Source organism: Lynx rufus, unplaced genomic scaffold (genome assembly GCF_022079265.1).
Source record: "Lynx rufus isolate CCGP_SWC_20201006 ecotype Redwood Valley unplaced genomic scaffold, mLynRuf1.p SCAF_34, whole genome shotgun sequence".
In the NCBI taxonomy this organism is placed as follows: Eukaryota; Metazoa; Chordata; class Mammalia; order Carnivora; family Felidae; genus Lynx; species Lynx rufus.
The window spans coordinates 708,083-732,461 of record NW_025814850.1 but is presented as its reverse complement, the minus strand read 5'-3'; the positions used below and the strand labels follow the sequence as shown (position 1 = coordinate 732,461).

Sequence of the window (24,379 nt, the reverse complement as noted above, 5' to 3'; positions counted from 1 at the left end):
ACTTCTTTCTGCCTTCCAGGCTTCAGGGTTTACAAGTAGGGCTTCCTCACTGTGACGGCTGAGGCTGTCCCATCATTATTTCTTCCATAAAGCCTCCCACAGTGCCCTGAACACAGTAGGCACTCAGCAAGATGAACAGATGACCGGTGCCTGGGCAGACATACCTCTATTCCCCTCTTTAAGTTAGCCTGGTTCCTTGGAGCTTACCTGTTTCTTCACCCTCCTGAAACCCTTTCTTCTTAGCACCTCTCTCATTTCTTCCATGCGGTCCTTGGACAGGGCTTAGGGGAGAGGACCACCCGTCTCACCTTGAACACGCTCTGGGTCAGCCCTTGCTTGGGGTCTGTGTTTGTCACCTGGTCAGGGTCAGGTCAGAGTTTCGCTTGGAATGCGGTACCTCGAGCTGGGTTGAGCTGGGTTATTCGTTCTCTAAGGCTCTTGTGGGAGAGGAGGGAGGCAAAATGACAGACTTGGGGTTTGTAAGAATGAAAGGTATCTATTTAAAGGGAAAACAGTAACAGAATTAGGCAGAAGTGACCTGCGGAGCCTAGGCCCCATGTTCTCCCGTTAAAGACAAATCTCAGCTCGAAAGTCCAGTTTAAGATCCCCACAGCCCCTGGGAACACAAGCCCCCTGATTCTAATGCCAGCTGCTGACTGCTTCATTCATCTGCTTTTTCATCTTTTTCCATTTCTTCAGCATCTTCTGCTGTGGTCATTTCTGCTGTTCCTCCCAGTTCCGTTTGCTCTACTTCTGACTCTTTTCTGCTGGCTTCTGAAACTTTCCTCTCCAGTCCCTCCGACTCCTTTCCACTTAAGTCCCCTGAGAGTTTCTGGTCCAGCTCTGAAGGCCTCCTGTAAATTTCTCTCGATTCCCTTCTGCTCACATTTCCCGCTCTTTCTGCGCCTGCTTCTCCAGATGCTTTCTTGGCAACGTCCCTTGAATCTTGCCCCGTGGCTCCCAGCCCTGTTCTCTGAAAGGAACGGGCTCCCCCTACTTCTCTCTGCCCGTTTTCTTCTTGTCCAGTTGCTGTGATCCTCAGAATCTCCTGAGACAACTTGTCTTCTGTCTCTTTCTCGTTCTCAACTGGCTCTCGTTCCCAATGCTTCATCACCTTCTCAGGCTCGTTTCTTTCTCTTCTCATTGTTCCCTTCTCCCTTACCATCATGATCTTATTTTCCAATGCAATGGCCTCTTCTGAAAAACAGGAAATAGGAGGGAAGAAAAGTAAAAGTTTGTTCATCTCTGGGCCTGGGTGAACCTCAACCTATAGGGGCCTGTGCTTCTGAGAGATAGCACACCTTTCCAAAAGCAGAGAAAGGGGATCATTGTTTCCTGAGCGCCAGCCCTGTTCCAGACATCGTGTGAGCTGCAGAGGTGATACCATTCGGTTGTCATGGAATTGCATAGTGTCAGTGATTCAAGTTCGCAAAGGACCCGAGACTGATGACAGAAATCACAGCCAGTGGTCACACTGCAGATAAATAAATGGCAGGACCAGAATTTGAACCCAGGACGGTCTGCCCTCGGAGCACATTCTCTTTCCCTACGAAAAATAACATAGGAACTGGAAAATCACAGAGGGGTTCTTTTCTCCAGCACCCTTATTCTGCATTTCTCTTTGTCCCTGGGAAACACATTCATCATTTATTGGGAGGTTCCCTATCAAAATATGAGCAGACTGTTAGCAGGAAGTTCAGCTGGAGAGCTATGTTTACAACCAAAGTGATCCTTGCCCCATGTTTTTATGAGCTACAGAGAAAAGTCACAATCCCCTCCTGAGTTCCTCCATATTCTCTTTCTGGAAGCCCCTGGTCTCTAAGATGCCTACAAGCACGCCCCCCCCCCCCGCCCCCACCCCAAAACCAAAGTTCACAGCAGGGAAAAGGCCGCCATTTGGTGGTGAAGACATGTGCAATGCTGCCACCTGCTGTTCCCGGAGGGAAGTGCCAAGCAGTACCCAGCCGCTCGCCCGAGGGCCTTCCCAATGGGTTTTCAGGATACCTTCCCCGGCACGTGGCCCGCCAAGGGGATGGGAAGCTGCAAGGTGCATCTGCCCTTTCCCTGCTGTATCTCTTCACATCAATTGCCCCTGCGGCTTCTGAGAGCAGCTCTAAGGGCCTGTGGGAGCAGGGGCAGATTCCCTCCCTGGGGAGATCCAGCCACCATATGGCAGGCTCTGGATAATAAAGGGCTGTGGAAACCTCACACCCAGCTTCCCGCTGCTGCTACTGGAGGACTTCGGCCTTGGTGCCTGGAGGGGCTCTGTCCTCCTGGGAACACGGAGCCCAGACCTGGCTGCCTCTCACTGCGATGCAGCAGGAATGATACACCACCACAGAGGGGGAGGCAGAAAGTGGGTAGAAGTATGGGTTCTGGGCCAGGCTGCCTGAGACTGAAAGCCACGGTGGGACTTGAACCCTTCTGCCTCTGTGTCCTCATCCATAAAACCAGTAATACTTATTTCATAGTGTTCTCGAAGGGATCAGGAGAGTCAGCTCACATCAAGCCCTTAGAGGAGGGCCTGGCACACAGGAAGCACTGAATGGAGAACTGCCTCTTTCATCACCCCAACCCCCTGGGGCCCATCCCTGCTGACTACCGTGGGGCCTGGGGTTCCAGCCACCTCCTCTTCCCTCAATCCTTCCTAGAGCTGGGGGATGGGCGAGGGGGGGGGTTTCAAGGGGGATTTTCGAGGCTTCCCTGGAGGCCAGACTCCTGTGTGCCCTCACCTGGCCCCTGCCTTAACGTGCCAGCCAGGAGAGCAGTGTGATGTAGCAGGGGACAGTGTGGCTCCAAGTCAGACTGCTGTGTGTCCTAGGCAGGTTACCCAACCTCACTCAGCCTCCACTGCTCCCCCAAAAAAAACCAGTAGCTACTCCTAAGGTGGTGAGGACTGAGCCAGATCCTTCCTGTCTGATGCTTAACCCTGTGCGGGAATGCAGGAAGAGCCCCCAAAGTGTAAGTGTGCTTACAGCGTAAGCTGCTGTCATTCTGCCGCTGTGTGTCCCACCAGAAGTGCCCTCCCCCTTCCTCCTCATGCCTAGAAAGCCCTTGGGCATCTTTTGGAGCCTAAAGCAGATGATTCTTCCTCTTTGGAACCTTCCCGCTCTCCCCAGAGACAGCCGGAGTTCTCTGCTGGTGCCCACAGAAGAGCGATGCCTCCCAGTCAGTAGTGCTCGCCCCGCAGGAGCCCATTTGCCGACAACTCAAATCGCCTGACTTCGCCCCCGGGCTGTGGGCTCCTCTGGGGCAGGGGCTGAGCCTCTGTCTCCCCCAAATCCCACACCTTCCCAGTGCATGGCAAGTGTTTAACAAATATCTGATGAATCAACTGGAGAAATACAGGGGTGGGCTCTCGGGGAACACGGTGTAGGCTCTGACCACCCCCCCCCCAGATGGGCTGGACCGCCCGCCTCTCCTGCCCCAGGGAAGGCCTGGGGTTTGCAGAGGGAGGGGGGCACCGCAGCCAGAAGGCTCAGTGGGCCGTGCCAACCCGGCACCGGAGGAGCTGCTGGAAAGTGCGGTGGAGGACTGACAGAAAAGAAAGCAGAAGAGAATCCTGAAGCTACCTCCTGGCACTCACCTTTCTCCCTCTTTTCTTTCAGTGTCTCCCTGTAGTTCGTTTTCTTCAGCTCTTCAATGATGCCCTTGTTGGCATCATCCAAGGCCTGTGGGTGGAGAGGAGCCGGTGAACTCTTTTTTTTTTTTTTTTTTATTTATTCTTGAGACAGAGACAGAGTGTGAGCAGGGGAGGGGCAGAGAGAGAGGGAGACACAGAATCTGAAACAGGCTCCAGGCTCTGAGCTGTCAGCATAGAGCCCGACGCGGGGCTCGAACCCACGAACTGTGAGATCATGACCTGAGCTGAAGTCAGGCGCTTAACCAACTGAGCCACCCAGGCGTCCCCTCCCTCCCCCCCGCGGTGAACTCTCTTAACCCCTCCCTGTTGGCATCAGCAGCTCCCTTTCTCCACCCAGGCCCCTTCCCCAGCAGGCAAGGCTCTGCACCAGCCTTGCCACCCTCCCTTGTCCCCTGGCTCCTCTGTAGACTCCTGCCCTGGGGCTAATTTAGACTTCCGGACTTGGGGGGCGCCTGGGTGGCGCAGTCGGTTAAGCGTCCGACTTCGGCCAGGTCACGATCTCGCGGTCCGGGAGTTCGAGCCCCGCGTCGGGCTCTGGGCTGATGGCTCAGAGCCTGGAGCCTGTTTCCGATTCTGTCTCTCCCTCTCTCTCTGCCCCTCCCCCGTTCATGCTCTGTCTCTCTCTGTCCCAAAAATAAATAAAAAACGTAGACTTCCGGACTTGGAATTACCCACACTAAGTGGCAGGGGATACACAACTGCGGGGAACTCGGACTTCACCTCCCTTGGGCTGAGCTGTGTATTTGGGAGCTGTCTCTGCTCATTCTGACCTCCTTACCAAAAGCTTCTTTTGGCTTCAGCCAGTGTAGAGTGGAAAGCCTCTAAGCACTCAGCAAGGCAGTGAGCCATGGAGAGGCCTCAGAAACACACCGTGGGTGGGGCTGCAGTGCTGGCCTGTCTTCAGAGGGGCTTCCGGGGCATCTGCAGCTTCCCCAGGGGCCTGGGCCTCAGCCTGTGCGAGTGTTGTTGCGGGCAGAGCAGCAGTAAGCATGCGGGAACCATCCGCAGAAAGACCACGGGCCTGGATGCTCCTGTTCAGCGTTGGTCTGCCCGCTAGTACACATTCCTGCCCAGGGCTGCCGGTCCAGGAAGGTGAGGCGGCAGGGACCTGGTCTCCTGAGGTGTCACCTAGGGCCGAGACTTCCCCGTGCCTCTCATTTTCAAAACACTGCCCTGCCTTCAAGGCGACCCCAGACCCTCCAAGATGGGAAAGGCCAGCCCTGCCTCCCGCCCTGGGCTCTCTCACTCCAGATCCCCTGGTCCCTGCAGCACTGGTCAAGAATAGGGATTTTTGCCTTAACCTTCCCACTGACAGCAAGCTTCCCGAGGGCCCAGGACCATAGCTGTCACCTTTGGGCTGGGCAGCTCAGAGCCAGCTAGTGGTCAGCAAATATGTACTGGACTGAACTGTCAAGCTCCATCTGCAGGGCAATCGCACAGAAGGACATCAAGTGGGAGAAACCATGAGTGTGACTGGAGAGCTCTTCCTCTGGAGGGCAAGGTGCACATTTGGGGAGTTGACCCCCCTACAGAGGAAGAAGACAGCGGTATGACGGGCCTGAGCTGCCCTGGGACAGGTGAAGGGAGGGCACAGACTGCCTCATGGTGGACTCTCTTGGGAGCAATTTCCCCCTGACAGGAAAGGGGTAGTCCCACCAGGGTCCTCACAAACCACAAGCTCACGTCCTAAAAAAACCGAGTACATCAGGTCTCTCCTCTGCCATTCCCAGCCCTTCGAGTCCAAGCTGGTCCACTGACCATCTGGGGTCCTCTGGCCCTACTCCTGCCACAGTGAGCCAGCCCGTGCACCCAGTCCCAGGACCTCTTCTCTGCCTCCCACAGACTCCTCAGTGCCCATGGCCTCCTGTGCATTCAGAGCCCTCACCCCTTCTCAGCCCAGCCAAACCCTGCTGTCCTGGTCCTTCGAAGCCCAGAATGAGGCCCGCCTCCAACTGCAGCATCCTTGGCTGTCACTTCCCAGGGTCCCTGCTCCCTTTCGCGAGTGCCTGAACCTTCAATCTGGTCCCTAAGGCCATCCATGCCCTTCGTGGTACCCCTAGTTACCATGCCTGGCCTCTCCTGACCATGGGGGCAAGCTCCCCAAGGACAAGGCCCTGCTTTTTGTTGTTGTTGTTAAGTAAGCTCCATGCCCAGCTTGGAGCCCAACTTGGGGCTTGAACTCACACCCTGAGATCAAGACCTGAGCTGAGATAGGAGTGCCTGGGTGGCTCAGTTAGTTGAGCGTCTGACTTCAGGTCATGATCTCGCGGCTTGTGAATTCAAGCCCTGCATCGAGGCTCTGTGCCGACAGCTCAGAGCCTGGAGCCTGCTTCAGATTCTGTGTCTCCGCCTCTCCCTGCCCCAACCCCAGTCACACTCTGTCTTTCTCTCTCTCTCTCTAGAGAATAAACGTACATACACACACACATACATACATACATACATACATACATACATACATACATACAAGACCTGAGCTCAGATCGAGAGTCGGACGTTCAACCAACTGGGCCACCTAGGTGCCCCGGGACAGGGGCCCTGCTTAATTCACACCAGCAGATGCTTACTGGGGTCCAGCCAGGTGCTTGCTGGTCGTAGCTCTGGAGTTTCAACACGGGGCAGCCTAGGCGGGCAGTGGGAGGTGGGGAGGCCAGGGGATTCATGCCAAACTGCCTGTGTTGTCGAGGGTCGGTGCGCAGACCCTACTGAGGGTGTGTATTTGCCTGGAGTGGTTCTGGGAGCAGTGGCCAGCCTGATGCACCTGCAGGCTTCCCTGGATTCCCCTCTGGTCTCTGTGTCCTGAAGCTTGCACTCTAGGCCGGCACTATCCAACAGAAATTTCCACCACCGTGAGAATCCTCTAGATCTGCGCTATGTGGTACCTGCAAGCCACATGTGGCTACTGAGCATTTGAAATGTGGCTCGTGTGACTGAGAAACTGAATTTTACATTTTAGTTACTCTTAATGCGTTTTAATCTAAATAGCAGCATGTGGCAGGCGGCCGCCTTAATGAGAGTGAGCAGTGCGGGTCTAGGCGTGGGAGGCTGTCACACTGTATTTCTTGTTGTCTCCTGGAGGAGGCAGCATTTTACAAACTGTCAAGTCCCAAAATCAACTGAGAAGATTTCAACCAGCATTAAAGAAAAAATGAAAACTGTAAGAGAATATAATAGGAAATATCAACATACATAGTAATGGGAAATATGTTTTGTAAAACTTTCGTTTCTGTTATTTACTTCAATTAAAAAAAATTTTTTTTAATGTTTATTTTTGAGAGAGAGAGCAGAGCAGGGAAGGGACAGAGAGGGAGAGAGAGAGACAGAGACAGAGAGACAGAATCTGAAGCAGGCTCCAGGCTCTGAGCTGTCAGCACAGAGCCCAACACAGGGCTCAAGTTCACGAGCTGTGAGATCATGTCCTAAGCCGAAGTCGGACGCTTAACCGACTGAGCCACCCAGGTGCCCCTCTATTGTTTATTTCAAATAGAAATAGGGGCGCTAAGCGTCTGCCTTCGGTTCAGGTCACAATCTCACGGTTCGTGAGTTCGAGCCCCGCATCAGGCTCTCGGCTGTCAGCGTGGAGCCTGCTTGAGATCCTCTGTCTCCCTCTCTGTCTGCCCCTGCCCCACTCATACTCTCTCTTAAAAATAAATAAACTTTAAAAAAAAGAAAGAAAGAAGAGTATCGGGGTTGCTGAATAAACTGACGGCAGTAGCAAGCATTCGAAAGCCACTATCCCTCCTAGAATGTGGCCTGCAGTTGGTGGGTAATAAATACCTGTGGACTGGCTAACTGAGGGGCTGAGGGGCTGAGGGGCTGCGGCCCACCCACCCCTTCCCACAGCCAGGGCCCAGGGGGGTGGGCAGCTCACGCTGATGATGGCTTGCTGCGCCTCGTTGTTATGAACCAGCTTCGCTCTCTCCAGGGCCTTCTCAAAGTTGCTCACGGCCGACTCGAAGTCTCTCAGCTTGACTGGAAAGCAGGGAGGAGGCACGGCACAGGTAGATTGTGACACTGTGTGTTGCACAATGCGGCTGCCTGGCTGCTTCCGGGGTCAGTGAGAAGCCCCAGGCCTCAGGCAGCATCACTGGCCAGCACCACCCTTTCCGTCACCTTCCTGGGCCATCTCACCACTAAGGACCAGAACCTAGGAGCCTGAGTCTTGGACAGCAGGCCATTCAGAGAGGTCAAAGAGGAAACTCCAGGGCAGTGGGACAACCCCATCTTCTCCCAACTTAAGATTGTTCCAGAAGTGGAAATCCGTATTTTAAAAATGTTCATTCAAATTGCGCAAAAACGCTGCGAAGGCCACAGAAATATCAAAAGGCTGGATGCGACCCACGGGCCAGCAGCTGGAGTCCAGCCCCTGCACCTGCTCGATCTGAACCCAGAGAGGAAGTGGCGCTGTCTGAGCTCACTCACCCAGCTCGTTAGTGCTGGAGCTGGAACCCAGTCCCTGACTGACTGGCCAACTCCCCAAGGTTCTGAGCCTGGAATGCCCAAAGCCCAAGCTCTGCCCGCAGGGCTGCACGGCCTCTAGAACTCGGTGGCTCCCAGGCGGCTTCATCTGATTTTTTCCATCCCAGAGAGGGGAAGCTGAGAGGGGCCCAGCGGCCCTCGGGGGCAAGTGAGTCGAGAGTCGAGAGTCGACTCAGGGCAATGTCAGCTCTGACGGGTACACTGCATTTCCCCTTGAGCTTATACCATGACCTCCTAAGAAAAGGAAAGAGTTCTAGGAAAAGCTCCAGTCATCACACCTTCCCCCAGCTTAAAGCTTCCACTGGAAGTTTCTACCCATATTTTTAGGGAAGAATCTGATTTGTAAATGAGGCCCATGAGGCCCTGTGGATCTGCCCCTCATCACCCCCACCCCCGGCCCCCAGGGGCTCCAGCTGGAACTGGTCTCCCCCAGCCTTTTAAATCAGCCGAACTCCTAAATGCTTCTAAATGCTGTCCCTTTGGCTGGAAAGCTCTGTCCTCAGCTCTTGGAGCAGCTGGTGCCTTCTCATCCTTCAGGTTTCTGCTTAAAAGTGACTTCCTTGGACATGAAGGCAGGAAACGGTTACCAGTGGTCGTCCCTACTGTATGCCCAACTTGGCGCCTAGAAGGTGCCAAGGAAGTATTTGCAGTACGAGTGAGTGAATGATGATGCCCTTGATTACAGCACCCGCTGCATTTCCCTCCTCACTGCGGATCAGCTGCTCACCTGGGGCAGGGCACTGAGCTCTGGTCGCGGCTTCATTGCGTCCTAACCCGTGACCTGCAGCCATTTCTTTTTCAACTTCGTGTTATGAAATATTTCAAATATACACGAAGTAGATGGAGTAGTCTGATGAGCCCCCACTACTCACCCAGCTTCAACAATGATCAAGCTACCACCGATCTTGTTTCATCTATTCCTCCTCACCCCTGCCCCTTGCTGGCTTGCTTTTTACGACTTCATTGAGATGTAACTATCATATTATAAAGCGCACCATTTGTAAGTATACAGTTCAGTGATTCTTGGCAACTTTATGGAGGCGTGGGATGATCCCCATGACCCACTTTCAGAATATTTCCGTTACTCCGTAAAGGTCCCTCAGCAACCTGCTGAACCACTCAGCGCCTCGTTTACCCCTATCCCTCCCACCGTCTGCAAAATGAGGAAGATAACACCTTCATCATTGGTTCACATGGTGAGTAAGTGCTAGAATGCATGTGCACAGAGCACCAGGGCTGGGGGAAGTGGTGCTCTTCTGACAATGGCACAGTGCTATGCTGGTCTGTGGCCGAGCTCTTCGACAGCAGGGCCAGCTTCCAGGGTGCCCCAAGCTCTATCTGAGACTAGCTTCAAGAAGGCACTTACCACACGCTGGGCAAAACAGAGGGGTTTATCGTCCACCCTCAGAGTCAGAATTAACCTGGCCAGACTAAGGGGCACCTGGGTGGCTTAGTCAGTTGCGCATCTGACTTTGGCTCAGGTCATGATCTCACGGTATGTGAGTTTAAGCCCCGCGTCGGGCTCTGTGCTGACAGCTTGGAGCCTGGAGCCTGCTTCGGATTCTGTGTCTCCCTCTCTCTGCCCCTTCCCCACTCGTGCTCTGTCTCTCTCTGTCTCTCAAAGATAAACATTTAAAAAAATTTTTTTTTAAACAAATAAACATTAAAAAAAATTAACCTGGCCAGGGATACATTGATGGTAAAGCTTCTGGCCATGGCATGGCAGCGGGCCCTGAGGGCTGGGAAAGGTAGGGCAGTCCTCTCTGTGCCCATACCTTGTGCCTGTGCCACCAGAACGCTGGCGTTCAGCTGCCACTCGATGTCCCCTTCTTCCTCAGCACACTGCTGGGACTTCTCGCCGTAATGCTGGGCCTGCCAGGCCTGGTCCAGCTCCAAGTAGCAGCGGCCAATCTCGTGGAACAGCCAGGTCTTCTCCAGCGTGGTTTTTGCCAGAGGGATCTTCTCCTCCCACCTGGGAACATGAAGAACCAGGGTCGGCTCTTTCCACCCAAACCCTTTACTCGGCCACAGGAGGCCAGGGCTCCTTCCCGGGGCAGAACAGAACTTGTGCTCCAACTACCAGCTCTTTCAGACACGGGGATGGAGCCATAAGTGTTAAGATATTTCCAAACTAACAGAGCTATTTTGGTACATTTACGGAATCGAATCTGATACAATCGGAGATAATGTTTACAAACTTGCGTTTCAAATAACATAGGGGCACCCAGGTGGCTCAGTGGGTTAAGTGTCCAACTTCGGCTCAGGTCATAATCTCAAGGCCCCACGTCAGGCTCTGTGCTGACAGCTCAGAGCCTCGAGCCTGCTTGGGATTCTGTGTCTTCCTCTTCTCTGCCCCTCCCCAGCTCATGCACGCTCTCTCTCTCTCTCTCTCTCTCTCTCAAAAATGAATAACCATTTTTTAAAAATCTTAAGGGGTGCCTGGGTGGCTCAGTCGGTTGGGCATCTGACTTCAGTTCAGGTCATGATCTCACAGTTCATGAGTTCGAGCCCCACATGGGGCTCTGTGCTGACAGCTTGGAGCCTGGAGCCTGCTTCAGATTCTTTCTCCATCTCTCTGCACCTCCCCTGCTGGCTGTCTCTGTCTCTGTCTCTCTCTTTCTCAAATATAAAACATAAAAAAATTTTTTTTATCTTTAAAAATAACATAAAAATAACATTGAAGAATCTCATTAAGTATACAGAAGACAAAATCAATACCGAGAAAATATTAGAATAAAAAAAAAAACGCGAGACCTCAATAAAGTAAGAGCAAGATTAGAGTTAATCATTGTCTTCGGGGGGGTGAGATTGAGTAGTTTTTCTGCTACTTTTCCATATTTTCCAAATTAATATTTTAACAATAAGCACAGATTTACTAGAAAACATATTCTTTCTTTCTTTTTTTTTTTTTTAAAGTAGGCTTCACACCCAGTGTAGAGCCCAATGCAGGGTATGAACTCATGACCGTGAGATCATGACCTGAGCTGAGACCAAGAGTCTGATACTTAACGCACTGAGCCACCCAGGAGCTCCTAAAACATTTTCTTATAAAAAGATGCACATGGGTGGGTGAACTCTCAAACTCCTCCATCTTTTGGCACATAGACACCAGGGGCCATTCAGGAAACCAAGTTGCCTGGAGCACAGGGTCCTGGTGAACGAGTCTATTTCGATCCAGCACTGAGCACCGGTAGGACAGCTGCTCTCAGGGGTAAGCGAATGGGCCCGTGGAACCTCTCCATGCAGGCTGGTCGCCAGGCGGGCCAGGCTCTCTCCGGAGTTTCCCCGGGGCTGAGCTGCCCCATTGGAGCAGACTGTTGACCCAGGGTGGTTGCACATCAACACTTCAGTGATTGGGTCACCTGGAGAACTCAGCCTCCCTTCCCAGTGAGTCCACGTTGACTTCCCAGAGTCACAGAAGAGCCTCAGAAGAGATCCCCAAGGTCAGGCAGTTCCTGAACTTGCCCAAGGTGAGAACCATCTGGAGGGCTTTGTTAAAACCAGATTCTTGGGCTCCCACCCAGACCGGTAGAATCAGAATTTCCAGTGCAGAGACAGGTGTTCGTATACCGGTACTGCAGGGGATTCTTGTCACTGGGAAATTTTGAGAAGATCCAGCCAATTAACAAATGAGCCTCAGAGCTTACAAAACAGCTTGCCCCTGGTCACCTAGCAGAGCCTGGAGCCAAACTTGGGTCTTCTGATGCCTCTTTGCCTGGCATGCTGGCCCCTGGCTGGGAGTCTGGTGGGAAGTGGGGAATCCTGGCCCGAGGGTGGGGCAGGGACAGCCCTGAGCACTCACGTGTCGATGGCTTGCTGGAATTTCCCAACTCTGGCAAAAACTCTGCCGATGTTGTCAAGGGCTCTTGACTTAGCATCAGGAAGGTCACTGTGGGGAAGAAGCAGAATAAGTTATTCACTAGAAGTTGGCCATTCTTCGAGCTGTAGGAATTGAAAAGAAGCAAAGACAGGGCCTCTGGCCTCCAGGACTCGGGTAGGGTGGGTTGGAGGGATGATATCCAGGAGGCGAGGCTGTGGCACATAGGCCCTCTCGGGCTCTGTGGCCATGAATGAACACCTTTGGGATCTTTCCAGAGAATAATCACTCAAGAGCTTACCACATGTCCTTTGATGCAGCAATTTCCCTTCTAGGAATTTACCTGGAGAAGGGCATTCTTTAAAGCACTCTTTATAATGGTAAACATCAGAAACAATCTAAACCAGTGCCCTAGTGCTGGCAATTTTTGTGTATAAAAAAAAAAAAAAAAGTCCCTCACATATTAAGTTAAAAAGCCAGATTATAGGGGCACCCGGGTGGCTCAGTCGGTTAAGCATCTGACTCTTGATTTCGGCTCAGGTCATGAATCTCACAGTTTGTGAGTTCGAGCCCAGAGTCAGGCTCCATGCTGGCAGGGATTCTCTCTCTTCTCTCTCTCTCTTTCTCTCTGCTCCTCCCCTGCTTGCTCTGTCTCGCTCTCAAACCAAATAAATAAACCTAAAAAAAAAGTCAGATTATAGGAGCATAGACTAGGTCTATTGCCCTGTTTGTGCCAAAAATAAACATGCAGGCCTGAGGCACGATGCTGTGCCCCTGGCCTGACGATGGAGGAAGGAGCCATGGATGAGTTACGCTCAATGCACGGAGTACAAGTGTAGAAGGTGGAAAAGGCTGGAAACGGATTCTCCCTAGAGCCTATAAAGGGAGCACAGCCCTGCCAACACATTGGTTCTGGTCCAGTGACAATGGCTTACGACTCTACCCTTCAGATCTGTAAGAGAATGAGCGTGTGTTATTTTCACTCACCAAAAAAGAAGTGAATGAATAAAAAGTGGGCATTTTTTAAAAGATTTTCTCTCTTTTTTTTTAATAAGGTTTATTTATTTACTTTGAGAGAGAGAGAGAGAGAGAGAGAGAGAAAGAGCACAAGCATGCGTGGGAGGGACAGAGACAGGGAGAGGGAGAGAATCCCAAGCAGGCTCCACACTGTCAGCACAGAGCCCGATGTGGGGGTCAAACTCATGAACTGTGAGATCAGGACCTGAGCTGAAATCCAGAGCCGGATACTTAACCGACTGAGTCACCCAGGCACCCCTAAAGATTTTATTTTCAAGCAATCTCTACACCCAACGTGGGACTTGAACTCAACCCCAAGATCAAGAGTTGCATGCTCCATGGACTGAGCCACCCAGGTGCCCATTTTTTGGCACCTAAAATGAGCACCTGGGTGGCTCATTTGGTTAAGCGTCTGACTTCGGCTCAGGTCATGATCTCATGGTTCGTGGGTTCGAGCCCCACATCAGGCTCTGTGCTGACAGTGACAGCCCCGATGTGGGGCTCTGTGCTGACAGCTCACAGCCTGGAGCTTGCTTTGGATTTTGTGTCTCCTTCTCTCTCTGCCCATCCTTTATTCTCTCTCTCTCTCTCTCTCAAAAATAAATAAACATTAAAAAAAATTTTTTTAATGGGCATTTTTAAAAGAAGTTGAGAGGTGGGTGCCTGGGTGGCTCAGTCGGTTAAGGGTCCGGCTCTGGATTTCAGCTCAGGTCCTGATCTCTCGGTCCGTGAGTTTGAGCCCCGCGTCGGGCTCTGTGCCGACAGCTCAGAACCTGGAGCCTGCTTCTGATTCTGTGTCTCCCTCTCTCTCTGACCCTCCCCCCATTCATGCTCTGTCTCTCTCTGTCTCAAAAATAAATAAACATTAAAAAAAATTATTTTTTTAATAAAAAAAAAGAAGTTGAGAGGATGTAAGTCTAACTATTAACAGTGATTACCCAGGGGAAATGAGAGTATGAGGAAAACTATTTATTTATCCATATTGTTTAAATTGTGTACAGTATTCCTGTAACAACAGAAAAGAGAGTAAGATATTTCCATAAAGAAAAACACAATTGTTCCCCTTACATTGGTTCTTTACCATCACCACCATACGAACACTCTGATCTGTCAAAAACTTCCTCCCCAACAAAGAAAATAAGAAAACCCTCCTCCAATGTTCCCGTCACCCCCAGCATCTCCTCCCACTCTTTCCCTTGTCCTCACCCAAGGCCCTGCCATCCAGCGGGCTCCTGTGTCCCCCATGAAACTTGGCACCTTGGACTCATTCTCCCCAGTGTGAACAGAGCCTGCCTTTCAAACATGCACATCTCATCAAGCCATTGCTCTCGCCACAGAAACATGCACACAAAAGCACCGAGTTGCACTGTATTGCTGTGCATGATGACAAAAATGGAACATCCTGCATGTCTGCCCACAGGGACACAGTGCAAGAAAGTACGTTGTGTGCTGAAATTCCTTTCTCTGGAGCCATTTAAAGGACGAGACCCTTTCCAAGGCACATGCTTTTTAAAAACCACAAAAACGAGTTGCTTTTGTTTTGAGAATCCTAGGTATGTGCTTATGTACAGAAATACACAGGTAAATATATTGCAAAGGGGCCAGAAGGCCACATGTCTACATGACCCCAGGGAAGTGCGGGGGGTGTGGTCCTGGGAGGTGGGGGAGGAGGGGGGGACTTCCAAGTTCTGCTCTCCGTGCCACAGAGCTCTGGACCAAGTACCACACTCACACTAGTACTTGTGTAAAAACAAACTCGGCCCTCAGTCCTCTTCAGCATGGGATCTAGACTGCCACTCCCCATAGGTCCTGCCCCACCCCCCGCAGCTTCCACCCCTGCTGCTTCTCTCTCTCCGCCTAGGGTGCCCTCCTCCCTCTCCGCTGGTCCACTTGGTTGACCTGTCCTCTCCGAGGCCCCCTCAGCTCCCGCCAGTGCTCCCACCTGCCTCTCCTTGGACCTTCACCCACATTGTGCACCTGCTGCTCTGATGGCACCCCCGATGGCAGCCTCCCCCTTCTAGAGAGGGTGCTCTGCTATGGTGTGATGAATGAATGAATGAATGAATGAATGAATGAATGCTAACTTATTCATAATACCGTGTAACAAGAAACAATAGCAATGATAAAGCATGCAATCTAGAGTGTCTGAAGGGAGAAATGAGGGCTGGCAGGCTCTGGAGGTGGGAGGCACATGTGGGGCATTGCTGATTACAACGAGGGAGGACCTGAACTCACAAACAAGACTGGAGGCCCCTTCATGGGTGTTAAAAAGGGCCTAACGTTATCAAAAGAACACCTCTATTTGCTTAGCCACTTGGCGTGCATTTATCACATGCCCACTAAGTGGCAGCTGCTGGAAAGGGAAAGGGATATATGATAGTCCCTTCCAAAGTCCAAGGGGAGCCAAGATCCACATGGAGTGTGCAGAGGGAACATTAAAGGGGGATTTCTATATCACCCAGGGGACACACATTTAAAATTTGAAGGGGGTGGTGGTGCCTGTGCCTGAGTGGCTCAGTTAGTTAAGCAGTGGACTCCTGATTTCAGCTCAGGTCATGATCTCGCGGTTCGTGATCAAGCCCCACATTGGGCTCCACAGTGACAGTGCATGAAGCCTGCTTCTGATTCTCTCTCTCCCTCCCTCACTCATGCTCGCTGTCTCTCAAAACAAATAAACTTGAAAAAATTGTCTTAAATAAACAAAATTTGAAGGATGGGAAGGAGGGAGCTGATAAAGAAAGTGCTGGCTAGAGAGAAGGAAGTCCTCTTTAGGGGCTGCAGGAACAGAGCCACAAGGTGCTGGCTGAGGCCCAAGACGCCCAGGGGCCTGGAGAGAACTAGGTCAATTGGGGCCAGGACAAGTCAGGTCAGGAAGGGCAGACCACGCTGAGCAGAACTGGGAGCTGGAACTTCATCCCGACCCACGACTGGACTTGTTTTGCACAGAAGGGCCAGGTGGGCTCCAGGAAACCCAGGATGGAGGAATCAGTCTAGGAATGAGGAGGGTCTGGACTGAGCTGTGGGAGGGAAATGGAAAAACACCGAGGAGACAGGAAGGAGGAGGCCCAGACAAGACGTAGGCTGGCTGGGCATGAGCACGGAAGGGAGGGAGGAATCTGAGAAGCTGCCTGGGCTCCTTCTTGGGGACTGAGTGGCCAAGAGAGCCATCCCCGCAGACAGAGAACCCTGGAGCAAGAGGTTGGGGAGGAAGATAAGGGGTTCCACTTTGGACATGTTAAATTTGGGATTCCTGTGGGACACCCAAGTGAAAATGCCTGGGATTCGGTTGGCTATGCGGACCTGGGGCTCGGGAGGGAGGGGTGGTGAGAAGCAAAGGTAATAAGTAAGTCCTCAGGGCCTGGGAGACAGCTGGATTCACGGCACTGTCAACACATATCTCATTTCATCCTCATAGTCCCTGAGTCGGTATTATTATGCCTTCATCAGAGATGAGCAAACCGAGGAGATGAGCAACTTAATCAAATCCACACAGCCTCAGAGTGCCAGAGCCGGGAATCAAACCTGGGAATCAAACCCGGCCGTGTCTCCAAAGCTGCTGGGTTGTTTTCTACTTCCAGAACAGCCGCTATGGGATACTTCTGCTCAGTACGCAAAGGCCAGTGAGAGATGAACTGGGAACGAATAGCACATGGGGCTCCGGTGAGTGAGGAGAGGGTGGGAGGCAGGAGCCTTCAAGGAATATGGTTTGACCCAGGGGCGCCGGGGTGGCTCAGTCGGTTGAGCGTCCAACTACGGTTCAGGTCATGGTCTCGTGGTTTGTGGGCCCCGCATCGGGCTCTGTTCTGACAGCTCAGAGCCTGGAGCCTGCGTCAGATTCTGGGTCTCCCTCTTTCTCTGCCCCTCCCCCACTTGCACTCTGTCTTTCTCTCTTTCTCTCTCTCTCTCTTTCAAAAATAAATAAACATTAAAAGATTTTTGAAGAAGAAGAAGAAGAAGAAGAAGAAGAAGAAGAAGAAGAAGAAAAAGAAGAAGAAATAGGGTTTGACCCAAATGGAGGAGTGACAGGGAGCGCTGTGCAGAAGTGGGTTCACAAGAGGCCTTGGGTGCCAAGTGAAGGCAGGTGGTTTGAACCCGCAGACAACAAGGGGCCAAGGCCAGTGTGTCAACAGGGTTAGAAGGGTTGGGGGATGAAATGCAGGTCGCTGGAGGTGAGGTGTGGGAGCAGCTGGAGGCAGAGACAGCCGAGCCCCTGACCTGTGACTGGAAATGGATAATGGGAGGTGGGGGAGAGGCTCAGACTGTGGGCAAATGGGAACCGAGCAGGGGAACGTCATGGAGGGCTCTACAGGTTAGATTCAGGATGACTGGAAACTGATGGCACCTTGAGAGGGACCCTCAAGTCTTGGGAAGAGCTGATAGCTGGTATTCATACTATTATGGATACCTGGCACTGTCCTGAGATCTTTACATGGACTTCTGCGTGGTTTCTTCCTTCCCCCCTATCAGGAAGGGGATACTGTTATGCCCATTGACAGAGGACACCCAGCTGGGACAGGGGAGGTCCCTTGCCTAAGGCCCCACGGCTGCGGTTTTGGCTGCGAGGTACAATTCCAAAGCCCAGGTGAGGTGGACTCTAGAGCCCCGTGCTCTTGGTCAGCACCATAGTTTCCAAGACCCTGTTCGATCTGACCCCTGCCATTTGGCCTGGCTTCCTCTTGGTCACTCTTCCCCTGGCAATACTCTGTGCTCTCCAGCATCAAGCTTCCATCGGCCTCCTTCAGGGTCCTCCCATAGACCAAGTGTGCTCCCCAGGGCCCAGTCCTATCCTCCTGGAATATACTCCTCATAGCACTGGGTCCTGTACTTCTCCTTTGTGACACGTCTCACAATTACCATTTATTAGCTATGTCATTTTTTTGTTTTACATCTGCAGGGAGATGACCCTTATTTTGGGTCACTGCTGTGTTCTTAATGCTAGCAACATGTGGCAAGTCTGGGGTTGATATATGCTTCTTGAGATGATTTAAGAACAGAAATACCCTTGGGGCACCTGGGTGGCTCAGTCGGTTAAGCCACCCACTCTTGATTTCGGCTCAGGTCATGATCTTGCACTTTGTGAGATAGAGCCCCGAGTCTGGCTCTGCACTGACAGTGTGGAGCCTGCTTGGGATTCATTCTCTCTCCCTCTCTCTCTCTCTCTCTCTCTCTCTCTCTCTCCAAAATAAATAAATAAAAACTTAAAAAAATAAAGAATAGAAATACCCCTCAGAGCCAAACCTCTGGGAGCTTTCTGGCATTGGGGCCACTTCCTTCCTCTTTGTGGCAAAAAAGCTGACAGTCTAGGTCCGCCTCTTAGCCTCGGTCCTAGGAGTTCACCCGCCAGCAGTCCTAGCAAAAGGCCAGGCACGGCCCCTGCCCCCCTCGTCTACAGGCCCACGGGCCTCAGCCGCTCAGCTTTTCGTGGACACTCACTGTTCCTTGGCGATCTCCAGGTCCTTCCGGTGGCTCTGCAGGGCTGCGACCATCTGCCCCAGCTCAATCTGGGCGTTCCCTATGCAGCTGTACAAGTTTCCAAGCAGCTCATCCTTGTTGGGCACCTCCTCTTTGTTCCATTCCAGCACCTTCTTCAGCACCTTCTCAGCCTTCTGAAGGCTCCCTTCAGCATTGCCGCTGCTCAGCACTAGGAAGGGGAACAGGGAACATGGAGGCGGGAGCAGCCTCCTCAGGCTGAGGGGAGAACCCACCTCCCCACAGGGGATACCATCCACAGGCCAGCGAAACCAGGGTCTCAGGCCACAGTGCTGCATTCCACCGCCTGGCGAAGGCCTCGCCCTTCCAAGAACACTACCCACACATGTCAATGTCCTCGAGGCTCTTGAGGATGTAGCGGGCTGTCTGTGAGGGCTGCCGTTTGCGGTCTCGCAGCCATTTCTCTTGCATCAGCTTCCGGTCCCGCTCCCTGGCATAGATGGGCTTCTGCTGTCTCCAGAAATTACTGCGGGTGTCCAGGTAGTTGATGCCTGTCATGATGAGGTCCTCCACGGTCAGGCCGTGCTTGATGGTGCCTTTGATCAGGTCTGGGGAGAAGGGTGTGAGGAGAAACCAACTAGAACGGGCATGTAAGGGAGCTACCTCCTCTTGGCTGGGGATCCTTGCTGCGGGGGCCCCTGTGGGGCTCTCTGCTTTGAGTTGGAGAAAGCAAGGGCACATAGGTGACAGAGTAGCTCTATGTGGACCCAGGTGAGGCCAGAGCCCCCTTTCCAGGCACTCCCAGGGTGCCGAATTCAGTGCACAGGCCTCTTATGGCAAGATAGAAGGAGCTAGCAGAAGGGGCAGCTGGCGGATAGCTTTCTGAAAGGACCCCAACCCACAGGGCTCCCTTATTTCAGGTTGTGTCCTCTGAGAAGACTAAGTATGAATGCACAACCTGGTCCAGGTTACGAGTGCCAAGTGATTCCCCAGGTGCCAGTGGGTCAGTGCAAGCTGGGAGCCGGGGTGGGGGAGTGGGGGCGTGCCCAGGCTCTGCCCGCCTGCCTGATCCGAGGTTAGAGCTGGTAGCAAAACTGCAGGGCTTCTTGGGGATAAATTTCAGGCTACCCCTTCCTCCACAGAAGATCCTCTGGAGGGAAGGAAGTTTTCAGGCCTCTTTCAGAGATGGGCCAGCAGTGAAGCTGCTCGAGACACAGACCTGCAGGGCGTTCTGCAGATGCCCTCAGGAAGTCAGTTCTGGAGAAAAGGCATTTGATTCAAGGATGAATCCTGCTTAGGCTTATCAGCTAACGGCAAGACTCCCACCCTCCCGTTTCATTTCAAGGCTCTGCCCTATTTTCTGCCACCGCCAGCACAGTATGGTGGAAAGAGCGCTGGACCTGAGGTTAGGAGGCCGGCCTCTGGTGCCAACTTTGCCATGAACTTGCTTGTCACCTTGGACAAGTTACTCCCCATTCAGTGTCTCTCTTTCCTTATCTATAAAAGGGGGGATTAGACCAGATGAGGTTTCAGAACATTCGAGTACTAGTATTGTAGGATTCCCCCCAGCAAGTCCCAGCTAGATTTCTTTGCCCGTTGTACAAATTGAAGGCTCAGAGGATGCCCCTCCAAGGACCCACATCTCTGGTGTTCCCTCACAGGGCACCATAATGCCAAGAGCACTGGTTCTGAAATGGGACGTCTTAAGATTCAAGTCCACTGTTTACCTATGCGCCACCTTAGGTGAGTTACTTAACCTTTCTGCACCTGAGTTTCCTCATCTGTAAATGAGAACGCTAGGAAAACCTGTCCATAGGAGCATATCGGCTCATGTTACACGACAGGCTCTGTCTCCTGCTCGTGCATTAAGCACCCGTCCCAGATTTCTTCTGCCCCAAGTTCCCTGTCGCAAACAAAGTGTCTGAAACCTTCATCCAAAAGGAGCTTCTCCAGATACTCCTTGTCCACGTAGAGCTCGCCCAGGAGCTGGCGGACAATCTTCTCACTCTTCAACGAGCCCTTCCGCTTGGACTCTATCTTGGGGTGGTGTACGAGGTGTCTCATGGGATGAGGCTTCTGCTGGGCTTTCATACTCTGGGAAGATGGAGTGACACCCGACAGAGCCTCAACAGGGATCACAGAGTACCCAGTCATGGCCCCAGAGTCTATGATCCCAGACATCTCCTCCAGGGCCCTCTCTGTGCACCCAGAACCACGGAGTGTGTCTGGTCTGGGAACAAGACTGCTCTGGGGCCGGGGCAGAAACCCATGGCTGCCCGTGATGGGCAGAAGCTGACCGTCCCCAGGTAAGAAGGCCACTGAGACCTGTGCTGCTCAGGCCCATGTGGGCTTCTCCTTGGGCGGGCTGTGGTGTCAGAACCAAGGCCCTCACCTCAGCCTGCTTGCTCAAGAAGGAGACATCCCCTTTGTTCTTCAGCTTAATTGAAGAAGGACCTGCAAGGAGAGAAGTCTGGCTCAGGTCTGCCAGGCCCTCAGGCATGATCTATCACCTACTTTTATGTAGAAATGGCTGCCTTTGGCAGGGGGTGGTGGAGGTTGTGGCAAAGCTGGCTCTGAGCGAGCCCAGCAGATTACTGGTACCCGGGTGCTTGGAAGGAATTACAGCCTCCTAAGAGCTGGGCACCCCCCTCTAGCCCAAGGCCAAGGCCGCCAAATTTCCAAAAGAAGGCAGTCCCTAAGCACTGGAGGAGCTCTCTATCCCCAGGCATTTCCACACTCTGCAGCCCACCCAAGGAGGCAAATTCGTGCTCTCCTCCCTCCTCCCCCTGCCACCAACCTGACAGGTAAGTCCAGTCCTTGGTGCAGATGTGGTAAGAGAGGAGGCCAGGTCCTAGGGCAGGCTATGCTCAGAACCCCAACCTACCCTATGAAACCAGGCCAAAGACAGGCCTAATGTGAACAGCCTGCCCTTGGAGGAGAACCAGAAGTTGCAGAGCTGAGCACAGTGGCTCAGGAGCTGGTCCTCTGGGTAGACAGTTCCTAATCTCCAACAAAATCAGCAGCAGCTAAATCCAAGCATGCTCCCTGCAGGCCTGGTGGTGGCTGCTCACTCGTATCTCCAAGCCTAAGGATTCCAAGAGCCTCCCTGGATAAGGGCACAGGTCCAATGGTCACTCACTTCCCACTGAGTTGTTGATGGCTTCCTGGGCTTTCTGAATTCCAACTTTGAATTCTTGGTCAGGCCGCAGCTTGTAGCCTCGATGATAGAACACCAGCGCAAACTCAAAGTCCCCCATGGTGTACAAGGTCTCAGCCTTTTGTAAAATCCCCTGAAATGAGAGAAGTCAAATTGAGGTGGACAGACAAGGCTTTATGGGACTTAGGTGTGGTGGAACAGAGAGGGTCCTGGGTTGAGGATCCAGGTTGGGATGCAGGGGCAGGTAGCTAGATAAGTGACCTAAGGCGAGAAAACGGCATCAAACCCTAGGCAATCTGGTTAGCCTGAGTCCTCCCACCCATACGTAAAGTCACCTTACAGAAAGTCGGGTCACCCTGGAGCGAAGCCTCAGCATCCTGCAGGGATTTCTCCAACTCTCCCATCTTCAGGAAGCATTTGGACCGGGCAACCAGGCAGTTCTTATCTCCATTCTGAAGGTGAAGAGCCTAAGAAACGAACCACCCAGGTCGACAGGCACCAGGCAGCACGAGGTAGAAGCGGGACCAGAAAGGGCCTCCCAAACCCTCCTGCCAGGGCTTCCGGGGGATTCCTCAGGCCAGCAAACATGTCTCTGGATCTGATCAGACCAGAAGCAGCATAACACTGATCTTCGCTCCGCCAACTTGACTGTCTGCACGTAGCTCCTCTCAGACAAGGTCAAATCACTAGCTGTTGTGGAAGCGACTGGCTGAGAGAGATGCAGATACCGCTCTGTGGATATATGGAATTTCCCCAAAACATCTCGGATTCCTCCGGTCCACTCAGGTGACAGAAGCTTAGGATTTTTTTGCGCCTACTGAGTTCACCTACAAACCTCAAAAGGCTGCACTACACTCAAAATACATTTGTGAGGCTAAGCACTCTGAAGGCTAACGAAATGGGTTTTAGGACACCTGCCACTTGAGGCATCCATTCCCCAACTCTCTCTTCCTTACTCCCTTATTGAGAAGGAATCACTATTTCAGGAGATCAAGATGAAAATGCTAGCAAAACTGAAACTGTGATTTGGGGAGTAAGGCGAGAATGGAACACTTCTCCCCATGTCCTCTCTTCTGTCTGAAATCATCATAGGTGCTTTGACGTACTGTCCTTCCTGAGGCATCAGACTCCACTCACACCTTTCTAAGACCTACTTTTTACAGGAAGCAGCTACTGGCTTTTCCAGAAGAAGGCTACTTCTCAACCAAAGCTATTTTCCCTCAGGGTGTTCTTTTCACTCTGCCTGAGCTTCTCTAGGATGGAATGCGATCCTGAAAGAGGAGACTGGGTGGAGGCAGGAATCCTGAACTCAACCCTTAACCCATCTGGCCAACCAGTTCTGGTTTTAGGGTGTGGTTGGTGAGCCAAAGGGACAAAAGACTTTGGGTAGCAGTGGAGAAGCTTGACTTTAGGGGGAGTCTTGGGATGGTTAGAGGGCTATCCTGCCACTCCCTTTGGAATGAGAAGGATTGGTTGTAAAAGAAATTGTGGTAAGAACATCTAACAGCTTACTTGTGAGGGAGTATGTATGGTGGTTAGTATCTAGCCCTGGAATCTGACTGCCTGGGTTTGAATCCTTTCTCTTGCCAGTTCAATGAATCTCGGACACGTAATCCACTTCTACATCAGTTTCCTCGTCCATAAAATGGATTCATAACAGAACCTCCCTCATAGGGTCATACTGTGCTTAGCACCGTAGGACGGGGTGGATCGAGTCATACTAAGGTTATGTACAATGTTAGTGCTATACTGACCATCTGTGAGCAACTGTGTGCCAGAGATTGCACCACTTGTATATGCAGCCTCCAAGGGTAATAAAGGCTGCTCTGTGGAAAGAGGCCAGTGAGTCACAAAACATTCAGCAAAAAGTAGAAGTCACTGTTAATGCAGAGAATGGTTATTAACAGCAGAAGGCAAGTGAGAATTGGTAGAAAATGGCCGAGCGGTGCCAGTAGTGCGTCAATTAGACACAAATGAATCATAGAAACAATAGGGTCCTCCAGCACCACGGGGACCTCAATGTTACCGGGAATTAGAAGGGGTGATGGGTAATCGGTACGTTCAGAGCGCGACTCACGTTGCTGAAGCTCTGGGCAGCTTTAGAGAACTCCCCGCACAGATACAACCGCTCGCCTTCCGCCATGTAAGAGGGAAAGGTGCTTCGCAAGGTGTCAGCTTCTGGGTCCGACATGGTGACCGCATGCGGTGATGCTGAAGCAGAGAAAGGGAGGAAAAGAAGCCGGAGAACCTCTGTGTGGCGTGTAGAAGCCCCGTCTCCTAGCAACCGGGAAGCGTAGAGGTGCTTCCGGCCCCTCCCCTCGCTCCTTAGGGGCGGGAGTCCCCGGGACAACCGCTTCCAGCGTGCGCATGCGCCGGCCCAGCAGCGCACTGGGTGAGGGCGTGACCCGCGCGTGGCTGGTGACTGCAAGGTGGCAGCAAGGCGGCTGCGCTAGGCCGTGTTTACTGTTGCCTGCTCCGTCGGTTTTCTCCCAGGTTGCATCGTGTCCAGAATTTACAGGCAGCAAAGTGGGAAGAGGATTGGAGGCAGAATTCCAAGTAGGGATAAGGCATACGTGGCAAGGATGTGTGCACCATGTACGGCCACATTCAGGATGTGAGGATTTGCAAAAGACAGCGGAAGATACTGTTGGGTTGAACCTTACTTTAACCCATTTATTGAGCACCTGCTAGGGGCAGGGTCTGATCGAGGCCTTTCCTGACTTTCCCCACTCCCTCACTCTCTCTGTCAACAAGGTAGACTAGATTATTTCAGATTACAACAAACAACCTGCCTTTGCGACATTACTTTTTTTTTTTTTAAGTTGATTTTGAGAGA

The 24,379-nt window shown here is 52.3% G+C and overlaps 1 protein-coding gene across 2 annotated transcripts; it reads right to left on the bottom strand.

Annotated features, from left to right (window-relative positions):
- Nucleotides 1-476: 476 nt before the first annotated feature.
- On the bottom strand, nt 477-23,747 carry ODAD4 (outer dynein arm docking complex subunit 4). Of its 2 annotated transcripts, XM_047093556.1 has the most exons (12): nt 23,621-23,747; nt 21,879-22,010; nt 21,526-21,676; nt 20,779-20,840; nt 20,315-20,480; nt 18,770-18,994; nt 18,390-18,597; nt 11,925-12,011; nt 9,898-10,094; nt 7,515-7,615; nt 3,587-3,671; nt 477-1,197 (listed from the first exon to the last, which is right to left on the bottom strand). In XM_047093556.1, exons 1-12 carry the CDS (start codon nt 23,732-23,734, stop codon nt 662-664), a joined length of 2,064 nt encoding a protein of 687 aa, XP_046949512.1. In that variant the 5' UTR covers nt 23,735-23,747; the 3' UTR covers nt 477-661. The 2 variants fall into 2 exon arrangements, with proteins under 2 accessions (XP_046949512.1, XP_046949513.1); XM_047093557.1 differs by lacking the exons at nt 477-1,197; nt 7,515-7,615 and having other exon boundaries at nt 3,588-3,671.
- Between the last annotated feature and the right edge of the window lie 632 nt (nt 23,748-24,379).

Excerpts from the sequence above, each read along its gene's own strand:
- ODAD4 (XM_047093556.1), bottom strand. The coding sequence starts at position 23,734 with ATGTCGGACCCAGAAGCTGACACCTTGCGAAGCACCTTTCCCTCTTAC. Across the intron at positions 18,995-20,314 it reads GAAGCTCCTTTTGGATGAAG|ACCTGATCAAAGGCACCATC; the intron begins GTTTCAGACACT and ends CCTTCTCCCCAG. Across the intron at positions 18,598-18,769 it reads CCTCGAGGACATTGACATGT|TGCTGAGCAGCGGCAATGCT; the intron begins GTGGGTAGTGTT and ends TCCCCTTCCTAG.